This window comes from Lontra canadensis, unplaced genomic scaffold (assembly GCF_010015895.1).
Source record: "Lontra canadensis isolate GAN:19392208 unplaced genomic scaffold, GSC_riverotter_1.0 scaffold184, whole genome shotgun sequence".
Classification (NCBI taxonomy): domain Eukaryota; kingdom Metazoa; phylum Chordata; class Mammalia; order Carnivora; family Mustelidae; genus Lontra; species Lontra canadensis.
Genome location: NW_022631178.1, coordinates 94563 through 108884, shown reverse-complemented (window position 1 = coordinate 108884; position 14322 = coordinate 94563). Strand labels below are relative to the sequence as shown.

The window sequence follows — 14322 nt, the reverse complement described above, 5'->3', positions numbered from 1 at the left end:
TCGTTGGCTTTGGGGCCACCAGAATACACTCATCCGGAGACTCTTAAGCACATCTCCAAATAAGGTCCCAGCTGCAGGTTCCAGGGGTTGGGACATCGACATGTCCCTTTTGGGGCCTCTGTTCCACCTGCTGTCGGAGGGGTGGCCCCAGAATCCTGTGGTCTTGGAGCCCGTGTCCATACCTGACACCAGAAAGCCGAGTCTGATTCCACGGAAGCTTCTGAGCTGTGGTTCTCAGACTTGAGCGTGCATCAGACCCCCGGGGAGGGCCCGTGGGAGCGCAGGTTCCCGGTGAGTGGCCCGTCCACAGGCTCCTGGCGGTGCTGACGCTGAGGCTTCTGGCCGTGCAGGTGCGGACCAAGGACGTGCTCTTTGAGAGCATCAGCCATCTGATCGACTACCACCTGCGGAGCGGGCAGCCCATTGTGGCCGCGGAGAGTGAGCTGCACCTACGTGGTGTGGTCAGACGGGAGCCCTGAGCCAGGTGAGCCCTGAGCCAGGTGCGTACCTGCCCACAGGCTCCTGGCACTTACCCATTCACCCAGTTGTCGTCTCATTTGGAAAATCACAAAAGAATTCACCCATTTAAAGTGTGCAACTCAGTGGTTTTTAGTGTGTTTAGAGAAGTGCAACCATTCTGTTAATTCCAGAACATTCCATCATCCTGAAAGGTGCCCCGTCCCCATGAGCAGTCACTCCCCCCACCTCCCCCATCCCCGGACCTCACAAGCCCCCTCCCTGTCCGTGGAGGAACCTGTTCTGGGTGTGTCACACGCGGGGACTCACACCCCGTGTGGCCTCCTGTGTCTGGTTCCCTCCGTGAGTGCCGTGGGCTCGGGTTCTGTCCCCGGGCATGTGGGGGCTTCGCTGCTGCTGGGGCCGGGGACGCTCCCGCGTGGGGACGTACACACGTTCATCTGTTCACTGTCCGTGGACGTTTGGGTCTTTCCACGTTTTGGTTGGTACGTTATGATTGATGCCGCTCAGAACGTGCGTGCGTCTCCGTGTGGAGAGGTGTTTCATGGCTCCCGGGTCTACGCCCAGGAGGGGAGTTGCTGAGTTGTCTTGGCAACTCTGGGTCTCACTGGTGATAAAGCGTCTCTGGAGGAGGTGGCTGTACCCTGGAGAAAGGACTCAGGGCTGCCTGGGTCTGGGGGGCGTTCACGGAGCCATGGGTGAGATGGAGAGGCACTCCCTTGGCCTTTGGCTTTGGTGCTGGGGAGCCATGGGAGGGTTTGAGCTGGGGGCGGACAGGCAGGTCGGGGTGATTCCAGGACCCTTTTGGTGAGAGACTAGGGCCTCTGGGTGCGGTGGGGGGTGGTCTAGGCAGGAGAAGATGTGGCTGAGCTGGGCCGCATGGACTTCCACAGGGAGGAGGGTGAGATAGGACCTGGGCTCTGAGAAGCTGGGAGCTGGGGGCTCAGCTGGGGAGGGAGGGGCTGCAAGAGAAGAGGGTCGTGGGGGTCCCCCCAGAGCTCGGCAGAGAGGAGTTTCCACCGGGTTGGGCTGCTCTCCAGTCCCCAAGAACACGGGCCCCTTCCCGCCTCCTCCGGGTTCCCAGCCGGGCCTGAGGCTGCGGACACAGAAGGGATTTCCAGTCTGGGGCGCGGCTTTAGGGGCTGGGAGTGGACGCCAAATCACCGATGTGATCTGTGGTGCCTTTGGGGCTGGGAGTGGGCGCACGTCAGGCTTAGACACACTTCCCTTCCGTCCCCAAAGGGGTGTGTGACCTGAGAAGCAACGCTGGTGGCCATCACAGTCAGTGGCTGCTGAAGCCGCAGTGGCCGTGTCCAGGCGCGGTGCTTGGCGCCCCAAGACTCCTGAGTCCCAGGTGGTTCTGAGCGTTTTCATTCTGCAGAGAAAGGAACGGCACAGAGAGGTGAAGGCACTGCCCTAGGTCACACAGCAAGAACATGGGGCAGCTGAGACCCCACCCTGGCCCCTCAGCCTGAGGACCCTATCTGGGTCCTGCACCTGAGGTTAGGGGGGCCACTTGGACCTGGCTCTCTGGTGGTTCGCAGCTGACCCTTGACCTCTCCTCTTCTGTCATCCCCAGGTGACGGTGCTCTGCTCCCGCTCCTGTCCCGCTCTGCAGACGCTCCCTGTCGAGGCCTTACGGGCTCCTCAGCTTGTCTCTGGATCCTGGTCAGGCAGAGCCGCCGCTGTCTCTCCTTCCTCGGGTTGGGCCTCTGGATTTTCCTTCTCTAGCCGGCCCTGGGCTGGGCCAGTGAGGCCAAGAGATGGGGGGCCGAAGACCCCCTTCCCTACCGACCCCTGCCTGCCTCCACCCTCTGCCTGGGGTGAGGGTGTCCATACCAAAGACAGAAACTTTTCTCATCTCTGAAGAAAATACATCACAGAAACAGTGCTTTCTCTCCGAGCCCTGGCCAGGGTCCCCTCCGGGTCCAGGAAGCAGCATCTCTTTCCCCAGAGGGACCTCAGCTCACCTCCCTGGAAAGATGGGTTCCGTCCTTGACCGGCTCAGTTTCTCCACCTGAAAAATCAGTGCACAGTTGTCTTTTATGGGGAAGAATTGAGGGGCTTCGGGTCCTCAGGCCGGGACACCTGTGGATGTTGGCATTGGGGTGGGGGAGCCTCAGGGCTCACTGGGACGGTGGGGGACATCCGGGCAGCACCAGGACAATCCACCCTGGTGGGGGTGGTCATGAGGGCCCTGTCCTCCCAGCTGTCCACCTGGACTGGACATTTGGGTCTGTTTATAATTACATGTGGGGATGATGGACACTGAGGGGCCCTCGGGTTGGGAGGCCCAGGCCAGTCTCCCAGGTGGAAAGCAAGGCACAGGTGTGTCCTCCCGTAGCAGGAGGGTGTGGCCCTGGGGGTGTGTCCCTGTGGGGTGGGGGGGTGCTCCCAGAACCGTAGCACTGCCCTCACAACTGTTTCCAGCCCCAGATACAGTGTCCCCACTCCTCTCTCAGACCCAGCCCGGTCCTCTCCAGGGAAGCACCGTAGTTTATCTCCTGCGGGCTGCAGATCACTGTCTTTGAAGAACACTGGGCAAGGAGCTCTTCCTCTTCTCCTGACTGCTCTTAACTCAGCCCTGAATGTGACCTGACTTCTCAGGTGTCCCCACTGCTGTCCCCTAGGAGCCTCTGCTTATCCCCAACACCTCTCCGGACCTTCCCTCACATGATTTCTGGACTCTCCCTCCCAGAGACCTCATCTCTCCCTGGGACCCCTCCTCTGACTATCCCAGAGAGCCCTTCCCGACCCTCACAACACCCTGCCAGGGCCACACCTGTGCCCAGGGTCTGGTTTCTGAAGTCAGCAGGCCCCATCCCCACACCCTGGAGAAGCAGCAGCCCCCGTAGTCAGTCTGTAACGGGGGGGTGGGGGGAGCTGTCAAAAGGCGGAGCCGAAGGGGACTCTGATACCTTGTTTCTTAGAGACATGGAGATGGAGGGGCCAGTCTCTGTCCGTCCATCCATCCACCCACCATCATCTACTCACCCATGCATCCATTATTCATCTCATCCTGGTATCCTTTAGAATGCCAGCATTGGGCTCCCTTTATCTGCCTGGACCTCTGGTGGGTAACGAGGATTTGGGAGGGACCAAGACTGATCTGTCCTCACGGAGTTGACAGTCGAGTGACATGAAGCAGCAAATCCCTGCTAAGTGTGTAATGACAACATGAAAGGATGGAGGCCTGGAATTTAGCCCAGGAAATCCAGGAGGGTGGGAATGACACAGAGTCTTTGGTCTGGAGGATGAGAGGCCCCAGGGAGGAGGACAGCATTCCAGGGAGGAGCAATAGCATGTGCAAAGGCCCTGTGGTGTGTGGCTTGCAGCACAATCAGGGACCAGAAGGGTGGCCTGTGTGGCTGATGGTGAGATCAGAGGGGTGGTGGAGTGGAGGACATGGCTGGGGGAAGCTTAGAGTCAGGGACAGCTGCTGGAGAGCTTTTAAGCACAGAAAAGGATTCCTAAGTGGGAAGTATACGTTGGGGACAGGAGAGGAATAGGGGGCAGTTGGGAGAACTCACTGGGCTCTGGACTAGGGGAGTCTCAGAGACTTGTAGGCTCGCGAGGGGTCCTAATGCACTTTGTTCATTCATTCGTTCCCTGGTGTCGTCCCTCAAAGCCTGTCTGTATGGAGCGGCCCCTGCTGAAGCCTGTGGGTTCCCCATTCTCCCCACTTGACAAATGGGGAAGCAGAGGCTCAGAGGCTGAGGAGCAGAGCTGGGATTCCCACCCCCTCACCTCCCCTGTCCAGCCCTTTGATCTGGGAAAGCCAGGTCTGGGGGGCCCCTGCAGCGGTAGGGCCTGTGAGCCTGGCTGCTGCTGGGTCCCCCGTGTACCTTCAGTTGCTTGGCTGACAGATGCTCCTTGGGCCGGCCTCATCCTCAGGAAGCCTTGGGGTGGGAGGCAGCCACCATGCAGCCTTGGACTGCTTGCTGCCCTTCCCGGAATTGGGCTACTGCCCTGTGCCTCAGTTTCCCCATCTGGAAACCGGGGACGGTGGCCCCCCTCCACGGTGGGTTATCCTGTGCCTCGCTGGGCGGAGGTCTTCCTGTCCCTCTTCCAGGGCAGGAGGCAGTTGCATGGGTTAGGGCGACTTCTCAGGATTGGAGCTTTTTTCTTCGCACTTCCTCAAGGAGCTGTCTGCTGGTGGCTGCCAGGGGCAGCCTGGCTCCTGGGAAGCACCCTGTCCTTCCTGTCTCCCACAAGGTTAGGTCCCTGGGGGCTGGGAGTGGAGGACCAAGGTCCTGCAGCATGAGGGAGCCTGACTAGGGTGGGAGGGGCCCCCTGGGGCCCCGTCCCCAGCCTCCCCACGTCTGATCCCAGGAAAGCTGCCACTTGGGGTGTGGGGACAGTCCTGGGGCCATGCCACACCCGCCAGCCTCAGGGCTCTGCAGAGGAGGTCGGTTTTGCTGACTGGGAGAGACTCCTGTTTATGGAGCGCAAGGCTACCTAACCGGCGGGCAGAGCCAGGGCCCCGGACCCTGCCCCTCCTAAGGCAGATGTCTGGGACGTCCCCCCCAGGTTCCTTGTCTCTCTGGGCCTCGGTTTCCCCAGTCCCTGAAGGTGATGGGCTGGGGGCCTACGGGAGGGGCTTCTGCTGAGCCAGCTGTGCTGGGTTCCCTTCGAGGCCGGGCCAGCCTCCTTTCTCAGCAGTAGCAGCATCCAAGAAACAACGCCCAGTGCCTCTGCACGGTATTCGAGGCCCTGTTGTAAACTTCCTGCCTGTCGCCACCCATTCACCCTCACCCTGAGGCGGTGTGCAGGGACCAAGTGCCCAGAGCACAGAGGCAGAGGTCTGGACACCTGCCAGCCGTCACGCAGCAGCAAGTGTTGGCGTCAGGGTTCCAACCCCAGGGGAGCCCCTCCAGATTAGGGTCCCTGGTTGTGCAGCACGGGAACCAGCTCAGAAGCAGCTCAAGGCCTCCGCCCTCAACCCAATGGGGAGGAGACCTTGCCCCAACCCGGTGAGAGGGCAGTGAAGCCCCCAGGACCCAGGCTGGCTTGGCACCAGAAAACCTGGCACTGTTCCCCCCACCGAGACCTGACTCCGTCACTTACCCTTTGTGAACGCCTCCGTCCCTGTCCATGCAACAGAGGAAAGTGGCTTGTGGCCTCCAAGGCCCGCCGGCCCGCCCACTGCAGGACCGAGTGCTGTAGCGCTACTCGAGGACACAGCTTCCCACTGTGGTGCTAGTTCATCCCCTTGTCTGGCAGGTGTTTGTTAAAGACCCCCATGTCTTGGGGTCACAGCAGGGGTAAGGCTGCCTTCCTGCCTTCCTTCCTGCAGCTCGTGGCCCAACAGGGCAGTGGGCATCAGCCAAATACGTGCTCTAGGGCGCTCTTCATCATGGCTAGAGATGGGGTTCAGTGGGTGTGCGGTCCAGCTGCGACGCTTCCTGGAGGCCAAGGTGAACTGAGGCGTTCACCGGCATCTGCCTCCCCTGTCGGACTTGGTGGCCGTGGCAGTGTCGTCCCAACACAAACGGGCTCAGTGTTTGCTGAGAGAACAAAGCTGAGACAGACCGTGCGAGTCACGGACCTCTCTGAGCCTTGCTTTTCCCATCTGGACCATGGAACTCCAGACCCCACCTCACTCCCAGGGGGTTCTCTCCCACTCCCTCCTGCCCCTCTGCACTGCCTTCTGCTGGTGAACCAGCGGTCATTCCAGACCAGCCCCCATCCTAGCTGGGGCTGCGAGGAGGACACAGGAGGCTCCTGGACAATCATAATTTAAATAAAGTCCAGGCTTTGGGTAGTCCTGGCAACCCATTAACTTGCTGGCTTCTCGCAGATCAAGACCAGACTGGGACCTGGTTGGCTTTAGGGTCCAGAAGGGACGTCGAGGCTGGGAGGGAGGGCCAGGGGTGAGGAAGCAGAGGCGCAGGTGGGCAGAGCTCAAGGCAAGAGTGGTGGGATCCGGGGACCCTGTGGTTTCAGGAATGGCCAGGCCTGGGGGTGGGTCCCGGCTGTCCCCCTCCACACCTCTCAGTCTCTGAGCTGTGAACAGCCTGGTGGGGTTCTCTCCCATCTCCCCTCAGATCACATCTTCCTGCTACCCATTTGTCACCAAACGGACACTCACAATGTGCCTGTGTACCTGTCCACTTGCGTCCCTGGCACTGGGAACCATTGGTAGTCTGGACCCTGCGACCGCTGCCACCAGCTGCTCAATAAACACGCAGGCCGCTCCTCGGGGGGCCGCTGCTGAGTGGACACCTGTTTACCGCGTCCCGGGAGGAGCGCGTCTTAGCTGCTGGGTCCTTAGGTCTGGAAGGAGACCCTCATTTGGACCTGCCCTGGCTGGGGAGGGCAGTGGGGCCTGCCCGCCGGGCTGCTGTGAGCGCTTAGGGGCCTGGCCCTGACAAGGCGCCCCGTGACAAATTCAGCCGCGCCCCTCGTTGCCCGGGAGTCTCGGCAGAGCGGCCCTCCCGAGAACCAGCCCAAAGCGAGTGTGGGGCTCGGGCCCCGCCCAGGCGGGCCGAGGCAGGGGCCGGGGGCTACCGGGGGTCCCCGACTTCGAGGGTCCGCACGCACAAGCGCTAGGGGTGGCCGTCCACACGGCGCCACCACCTGCTGCCTTCCCGCCCGCGCGCACCGGCCCCCGGGGTCGGGCGGAGGGGCGGCCGCCCGCGGCCTGAGGGAGGGGAGGGGCGGGGCGGGGAGGGGCGGGGGCCGCTCGCGCGGCCGTACTAGGAGGAATACGGCGGCGCGGCGGCCGGGCTGGGCGGTTTCCCGCCGCCGCCGGTGAATGAGTCCCTGCTGCGCCGCCGCCGCCGCCGCCGCCGCCCGCCGCCCGTGCTGGAGCTGCGGCCGCGTCCCCCGCGCGGGCCCCGGACCTTCGCGCCAAGACCCCGGCGTGCCCCGCGGGACCGCCTGCAGCCTCGGGCCACCGCCGCGGGGCAGGTGAGTGCGGGGACCCCGCCACGGTCCGCAGGCTCTGCGAAGGTCCCCGCCCCCACCGCAAGCCGAGTCTGGGGGGGTGGAGGGCGGAGAACTGGTGGGAGGGGTCAGCTCGCTATGCCGTCAGCCCCCCGACTCATCTCCTGTCCCAGCCCCCACCCGGGTGCCTGCGCCCTCAGAGCTGGGCGAAGCCACAGGTGGGTGGGAGCTGCGGGGGGTGGGGGCGCCGGGCTGGGACATCCCGGGGGTCCGCGCACACACCGTGTGTGTCTTCCCTTTGGACTGAGCGCAGACCGTTTAGAAAGCGCTTTGAGATCCTTAAAACGGGGTGGGGGCGGGAGAGGGGCCGCTCTCCCCTGGGAGCTACCGGGGAGTTGGAGCGCCGCCCCCACCTCGCTCCCTTCCACAGGGTCTGGGAAGTTAAGCCCGATCTCTCTTGGGAGGGGAGGGGAGGCGCCACACGCCCTGAGTGACCCTGCGGTCTCCCTGAAGGCCAGGGCCTTGTCCTTGTGGCCCCCTGCACAGGTGCCAGGAGCCCCCCCCCTTCCAGGCCCTGGGAGCCTACAGCTCCTGACCCCTACTTCTCCTCCCAGACTCTGCAGAGCTCCTCCTGACCAGCCTCTGCCTGCCCCCATGAAGAAAACCAACCTGTGGTTCTTGGAGCGTCTTTGGGGGTCTGGGGAGAACGTCCCTCCTGGGAGCGAGGCCGGGGACAAGGCTTCCAAGGGGCCCCTGTACAGCAATGTGCTCACACCCGACAAGATCCCCGACTTCTTCATACCCCCCAAGCTGTCCGCTGGCCCCGCAGAGCCGGAGGGGCCGGCTGAGCTGGGGCCCGCCTCGTCAGAGCAGAGCCTGGCCTCAGGGACGCCCCGACGAGCCCCCCGGAGCCCCCGGCTGCCGGCCAAGTTGGCAGCTGAGAGCAAGAGCCTGCTGAAGGCAGCCACGAGGCATGTGATCCAGATCGAGAGCGCAGAGGACTGGCCGCCTGAGGAGGCTGCCACCAACGCTGATCCCCAGGCCCAGGGCGCCATGTCCCTGCCCTCCGTGCCCAAGGCTCAGACGTCCTACGGCTTTGCCACGCTGGCAGAGAGCCCCCACACGCGGCGTAAGGAATCCCTGTTCCACAGCGAGCACGGAGCCCTGGCGCAGGTGGGCTCCCCAGGTGCCGGGCGCCGTCGGGGGGGCGCCAAGGCCAATGGGGGCGACGGGGTGCCAAGGGAGGCTGGTGGGGCCCTCATGAGCCCCGGCCGCTACTTCAGCGGCGGGGAGAGTGACACGGGGTCCTCTGCTGAGTCCTCCCCTTTCGGGTCCCCTCTGCTGTCGCGCTCCGTGTCTCTGCTGAAAGGGTTCGCCCAGGACAGCCAGGCCAAAGTGAGCCAGCTCAAGCACTCAGCGGGCCCGCACGGCTCCCTGTCTGCTGAGGACAGCGCGCCAGACACCAGCCCCAGGGCTCGGCGCCGCCTGGCCCGCAGGCCCACCCCTGAGCCCGGGCCCGAGTCCGGCCAGGCGCCCCGTGCTGAGCACGCCGTCCCGATGGGCCCCCGGGGCAGCGTGCGGCTGCTAGCGGAGTACGAGGCCGCCCAGGCCCGCCTGCGGGTGCGCCTGCTGGCCGCCGAGGGCCTCTACGACCACCTCTGTGACGCCCGCTCCATCAACTGCTGCGTGGGGCTGTGTCTGGTCCCTGGCAAGCTGCAGAAGCAGCGCAGCACCATCATCAAGAACAGCCACCACCCCGTCTTCAACGAGGACTTCTTCTTCGATGGCCTGGGGCCGGCCAGCGTCCGAAAACTGGCCCTCAGGATCAAGGTGGTGAACAAGGGCGGCAGCCTCAAGCGGGACGCCCTGCTTGGGGAGAAGGAGCTGCCCCTGACCTCGCTGCTCCCCTTCTTGTAAAGGCCCCTCCCTCCCTGCCTTCCTGCTCTGAGCCCCGGTGGGCCTCTGGGCCAGCAGCCCGGGAGGGGCAGGGTGGGGGCTGGGGGTTGTTTAGGCCCTGGCCGGGCTGCAGGCAATGCTGGGGTTACTGGCAACCGTGACCAGAACACTCTTCCGTGGGCCCATTTTTTCAGAGGAGGAAGAGGGGGCCGCCAGGGAAAAGAAGGGGACACTTTGCAGGGCGGAGTGTACTCCCCCACCCTGTGCCCTAAGTTCATGCTACTTCACCCCTTTCAGACTTCTGGAGAGGGGTCTTCTCGGGGAGGTGGTCACCAGGAACCCGTGCCTGGAGGCCGTGCAAGTGGATCACAGGCCTGGAGGGGCCCGTTCCGAGGCTGAGCCCAGTGTTTCCCACGGTTGTGTGGGACTCCCCCTGGCCTGGCCCAGCAGACCCCTGCGCCCCCCTGAGAGCGGTCCCAGGCCCGGGATCTGCCGACAGCACCCGTGAGGCTGCAGGGGACACCCCACCTGGGTTAGGCTCTGGAGCAAAGTGGGTTGCGGAGGCAGGTGCCCCCAGCTGGCAAAACGCGGGCAGAGAAGGGAGGCCGTGTTGCTGTGGGGCTGGGAGTGGAGGACGGACCTCAGAGGCTGAGGCTCTTCCTCCTGCCCTAGGAGCCTGTCTGCTGTTCTCCAGCGCCTTCCCTGCCCCGCCTGCCGCGCCTCACCTTCAGGAGCGCCCCCGCCATGGGGGGGGGTGTGCTCAGAACAGGCCCAGAGAGCGGACCCCAGCCCCAACTCCCCCCATCCCTCCGAGGCTAGGGGCCGCCGCCTTCCTGCGCAGCCCTTGGTCGCTGGACGCCAGGAAGTGATAGCCAGGGACTGAGGCTTGGGCTTTCCCTCCACGCAGGAAATAGGTTTTGGTTAGCATGGGTGGGGTGGAGGGACGGAGCTGGTGGGTGGGGAGGACCCCTGGTGTGCCCCTTCATGTCGCATGGGTTCCATGTCGTGTCCGTCTGTGGGTCCTTGAATGACAGTCCGTGAACATTTCCCAGCCTCTCCCAACAGAAATGGTACATTGGAAGGACGGGCCAGGCCAGGCGTGCCTCTTGGTCCTGGGCTGTCTGGTAGGCATGGTTGGACTGGGGCAGCTCCCGGGGATCCTGGGCACCCCTCCCCACCCAGACGTTGTCCCTCCTGACTAGGTTTCCAAATGGCATCGGGGGAGGGACGAAGGAAAAGCACTTGTTCCCCTTTGCACTTTGGGACTGAGAATTTGGGGCCCTGGGAGCTGAGGCCCCTTGCTGTGCGCCCCCTGCCCCCCACCTCTGTCCTAGGCCTGCTCCTTCATGCCCCCTGCTCTTGGTGTTGGGGGGGGTCCCCTTTACTCTAGAGCCTGGGGACCCCCAGGGCCAGGCTCGTGGGCTGGAGCAGGTGGACCAAGGACCCTGCCCTGAGTCAGACGCTTGGAGCTTGTACCGCCCCCCACCCCCCGCCCGGACCCTGACCTCCCAGCCCTGCTGTCCCTCTCGGGGGGGGGGGGCATTCTATATGGCCCCACACTATTTGATATCTTTGTGCTCCAAGGTGACTGTGGGTAAATCTTTAAGACACCTTCTCCCAAGTGTGTTTGTTTATAAATGCTGTTTTTAGTGCAATAAAGGTGTTTCTGGGAGCGCGGGGGTGGGGATCTGTTTGCTTCGGTGTTTAGTCACAGGCGGAATTTTGCCTTGAGCTCCAGGGAGGGCGGTGGGACCTTCTGATCACAGAATCCTCTCAGCTCTCAGGTGCTCTGCGTCTGTCTCCTGCTTGGGGTGGGGGTGGGAAGGTGGACTGCACCGGGTGGGGGGGGTGCCACTGGGGTCGCTGGGCCCTGACATGGTGCCGGCGAGCACGCATTAACCTGCGGGTCTGTGTGCAGGTCCTGTCCGTGCCCAGCATCTGCACACGTGGCATCCTGCCTCCCAGACAAGGGCAGGAGTCCCTCCGTGGCGTGCTCAAGGGCCTCTAGCCGGTGAGAGCCGGCCTGGAAGCCGCACCCTCACTGTGGCCAGGACCTGCCCCTTCCAGGCTCTGCCCACCTGTGGACACACTGGACTTGCAGTGTCATCACCGGCAGGGACCCCGTCAGATGCTGTTGGCCACCAGAGCAGGAGCACCGCCCCGCCCACCTGCCCCTCGCTGTCACCTGGTCTGCCTCAGCCCCTGTGATCAGAGAGAGAGCAGGAAGCCAGTGCGTCGGCCAGGAGGCGCCAGCCCCACCTCCCGGACCGCGGGGCAGGCCATTCACATTGATGCCGGTACCTGGGCCTGGAAGGTCTGCTAGCCCCCAACTTCACTTTCAGTCTTCGGCTGAGATGGCACCTCCTCCAGGAAGCCTTCCCAGTCCTCTCAGCTGGGATATGGGGCTTTTCTCAGTACGTCCTGCGTCTGACGTCCAGCTCACATGCTGGCAGGGGTCGGGACAGGTTCACCTCTGTCAGGGGTGCCCTCAGCGCCACATCACGCCGGGCACCGCGAAACGCCCGACTGGTAACGGCCGAGTCATTGCAAAACCATGGCTTGACCCCATGCCTGGGCCCCTGCAGGTCACTGGGGAGCTGGGAAGCCTGCGGGAAAGGGTGAGGGTCCCCCCGCCCTTCCCCGACCCTTGCTCTCACCTGAGGAACCGCTGGGGCTTGGGCTGCTGGTCAGCTGGGGCCAACCTCGCCTCCCTGGGCTCTCCTCTTGCGGAAGGGCTGAGCTGGCGAGAGACGTGGAGAACCGTGTCTGGCAGAGGCTGGGAGGCGGCACGTCACCGGAGGCTGGGGGTTGGAACGGGGACATGGTGAGGACAAGAGCTGGTCAGGCGGCACGGGCTCCTCAGGCCCAGGGAGTGCGGAGCTCGGGCGGATGCGGGCTGACTGGGCACTCGTTCTGTGTGACAGATGGGGAAACTGAGGCCCGGAGCCCTGGTGTAGGCCTGCTGCCCCTTCACAGGTTTGCGCAGTGGGGAGCTGTGCTCCCTCGTCCCCCCAGTTCTGGGGTCAAAAGGTGGATGAGACAGAGCTGGAGGACTGGCCCTCCAGGTGCTGACCCGAGGGGGGCGCTCGAGGCTGGGCAGCGGCAGAACCATCTAGTCTGGGGCAGGAGGGAGGGATGCCTGACCCACAGCCTGGAAGACACGCAGGGTCAGGAGGTGGGTCCAGGAGGGGGCGGGTGCCTCCCTGCCAAGCCTGTGTTGGGCATGCCCGCCCCCGTCTGGCCCAGCCAAGGCCCCCCACGTAGAACTGGTGGGACTGGGGGGCCCTGCCAGGTTGGGGGGCGGGGAGGGCAAACACATCTGAGCATTTGGTCTTTCTGCCAGTGAGCATTAGTTGGGCTCCTACTGTATGCTGGACCCCTTGGGGAGCCTCAGCAGATCCCAGCAAGGAAGTCCCAGGTCGCAGACAGAACACAAGAGCCAGGTGGGAGGGTGGGATGTGGTCCTACTGTGTGCAGCTCTACACTCTGGGTGTGCCTGGTCTCCAGTGTGCACACCCACTGTACAACAGCGGGGACAAGGGTGCAGAGCGATCCTGGAAAGGACGGGGCCTTGAACCCGTGCCCAGTGGGACAGGAGCACAGACAGGCTTGGGCTGGGTCACCCCCCCACGGCCTGCTCAGAGCTGGGGTCCCCTCAGACCCGCGCCCCGGAGCTGGCTTACGCTGGGGTTCTTGGCAGGCCGAGAGTGCCCTGAGCCGTGGTGCTGGGCTCTGTCCCTCCCCAGGTCCTGGGGCTGAGGGGCTGTGCCCCCTCCACACCCCAGGGCTGGGTGCGTCTCTGCCCACAGCTCCCCTGGGCAGGGCCCTGACTCCTGCTCTGACCCCAGGCCGGGCTGCTTTCTCTCCTCTTAGCCCCGTGGGGTCCAGACTGTCCATGACAAAGCCACCAGGAGCCTTTGTGCGGGGTTAGGGTCCCAAGCAGCCCCCTGCTTGCCGACAGCCAGCAGACAAGCTGCACAAACGAGGCTTGGTGATGTCCCAGGATGTGTTGCCAGGGCAACCGGGCACCTTCTTGCCTCTTCCCCCGCTAGCCACCGATTGCTGGGCAGTCTGTGTGTGCATGTGCACACACAAGTATGCGTGCATGTGTGTGGGGGCACAGCCACGGGCTGCTGTGCACACACGTGCGTGTGTCAGTGTGGCCGCAAGCATGCCGAGTGCCATCCCGTTTGCACCCACGGGACACAGTGCAGGTGTGAGCACGGGAACACACGGAGGCTCACCAGGGTGGCCACGTGTGTGTCAGCATGCTCTCATGTCTGCGCGGCCGTGTGCATGTGTTTCTGCATGTGCTGGCGATGAGCTGTGCCGTGCGTGTGGGTGCACGTGTGCGTGCGCTGTGGCTGGCCCGTGCCTCCAGACGCTGGAAGGGACCTGCCCTGCTGGGACCAGCCGCCTGTGAGGACCCATCCCTCCTGTCTGGGTGCCGGCTCCTTGAGGGACATACCCTTGCCGTGTGCTCCATTCCACCTGTGGGTCTCAAGCCCCTTCTCGCTCCCCGGGGAACCCACTCCACACCGAGGTCAGACCCCCTTTACTGCCTGGGACAGCACCTGGACTGTGTTTGCCCCCCAGCACTCAGCCCTGTGGTCAAGCTGGGGGGCATCCTTCCTCCCCCTTGCAGCCTGGCTGCCCCGCGAGCAAAGCTACTCTCAGGAGAGCCAGGGCCCCCAGCAGCAGTGGGTACCAGACTGGCTGCCCCTTTCTCTGAGCAGAGCCAGCACAGGCCACAGCAGAGCCTAGAGAGGAGGAGTCTGATGCCTGCCGCCTCGTGGGCGCCCACATCTGGCTGTGCCTGAAGTCCATAGCTGCTCACCATTTCAGGTCAGAGCGACAATGAAGTCCCTTCTTGGCCTCAGCTAGTTTGACATTCATGTGTGTCTGTGTGCTGTCTTTCGCGTTTCCGTTTGCAGTGAAAGGACACGGATACAGCAAGTCTTCAGTCTGGGGAAGGAGAAACAACGCTGACCTAGGGGTGTCCCAGCCTGATGTGGGAAAGCAGAAGGGAAGCCACGCCCGGAAGACCTGGGGTTTGCGCGT

The 14322-nt window shown here is 63.9% G+C and overlaps 2 protein-coding genes across 2 annotated transcripts in view; both read left to right on the top strand.

Annotated features, from left to right (window-relative positions):
- The window catches only part of SHC2 (SHC adaptor protein 2), a 28875-nt gene extending 26062 nt beyond the window's left edge, over positions 1-2813 (top strand). The window contains exons 12-13 of the mRNA XM_032847046.1: positions 351-484; positions 2057-2813. Of these exons, the coding sequence (XP_032702937.1) occupies positions 351-479 (129 nt within the window). The 3' untranslated portion in view covers positions 480-484; positions 2057-2813. The remainder of the gene's footprint in view (positions 1-350; positions 485-2056) is intronic.
- A 5206-nt stretch (positions 2814-8019) lies between these two features.
- On the top strand, positions 8020-9301 carry C2CD4C (C2 calcium dependent domain containing 4C). Its single transcript, XM_032847017.1, has one exon. The coding sequence runs from the start codon at positions 8020-8022 to the stop codon at positions 9280-9282; it is 1263 nt and encodes a 420-aa protein (XP_032702908.1). The 3' UTR covers positions 9283-9301.
- Positions 9302-14322: the final 5021 nt, after the last annotated feature.

What these genes read in the sequence shown, in the direction of transcription:
- C2CD4C (XM_032847017.1), top strand. Translation starts at nt 8,020, where the DNA reads ATGAAGAAAACCAACCTGTGGTTCTTGGAGCGTCTTTGGGGGTCTGGG.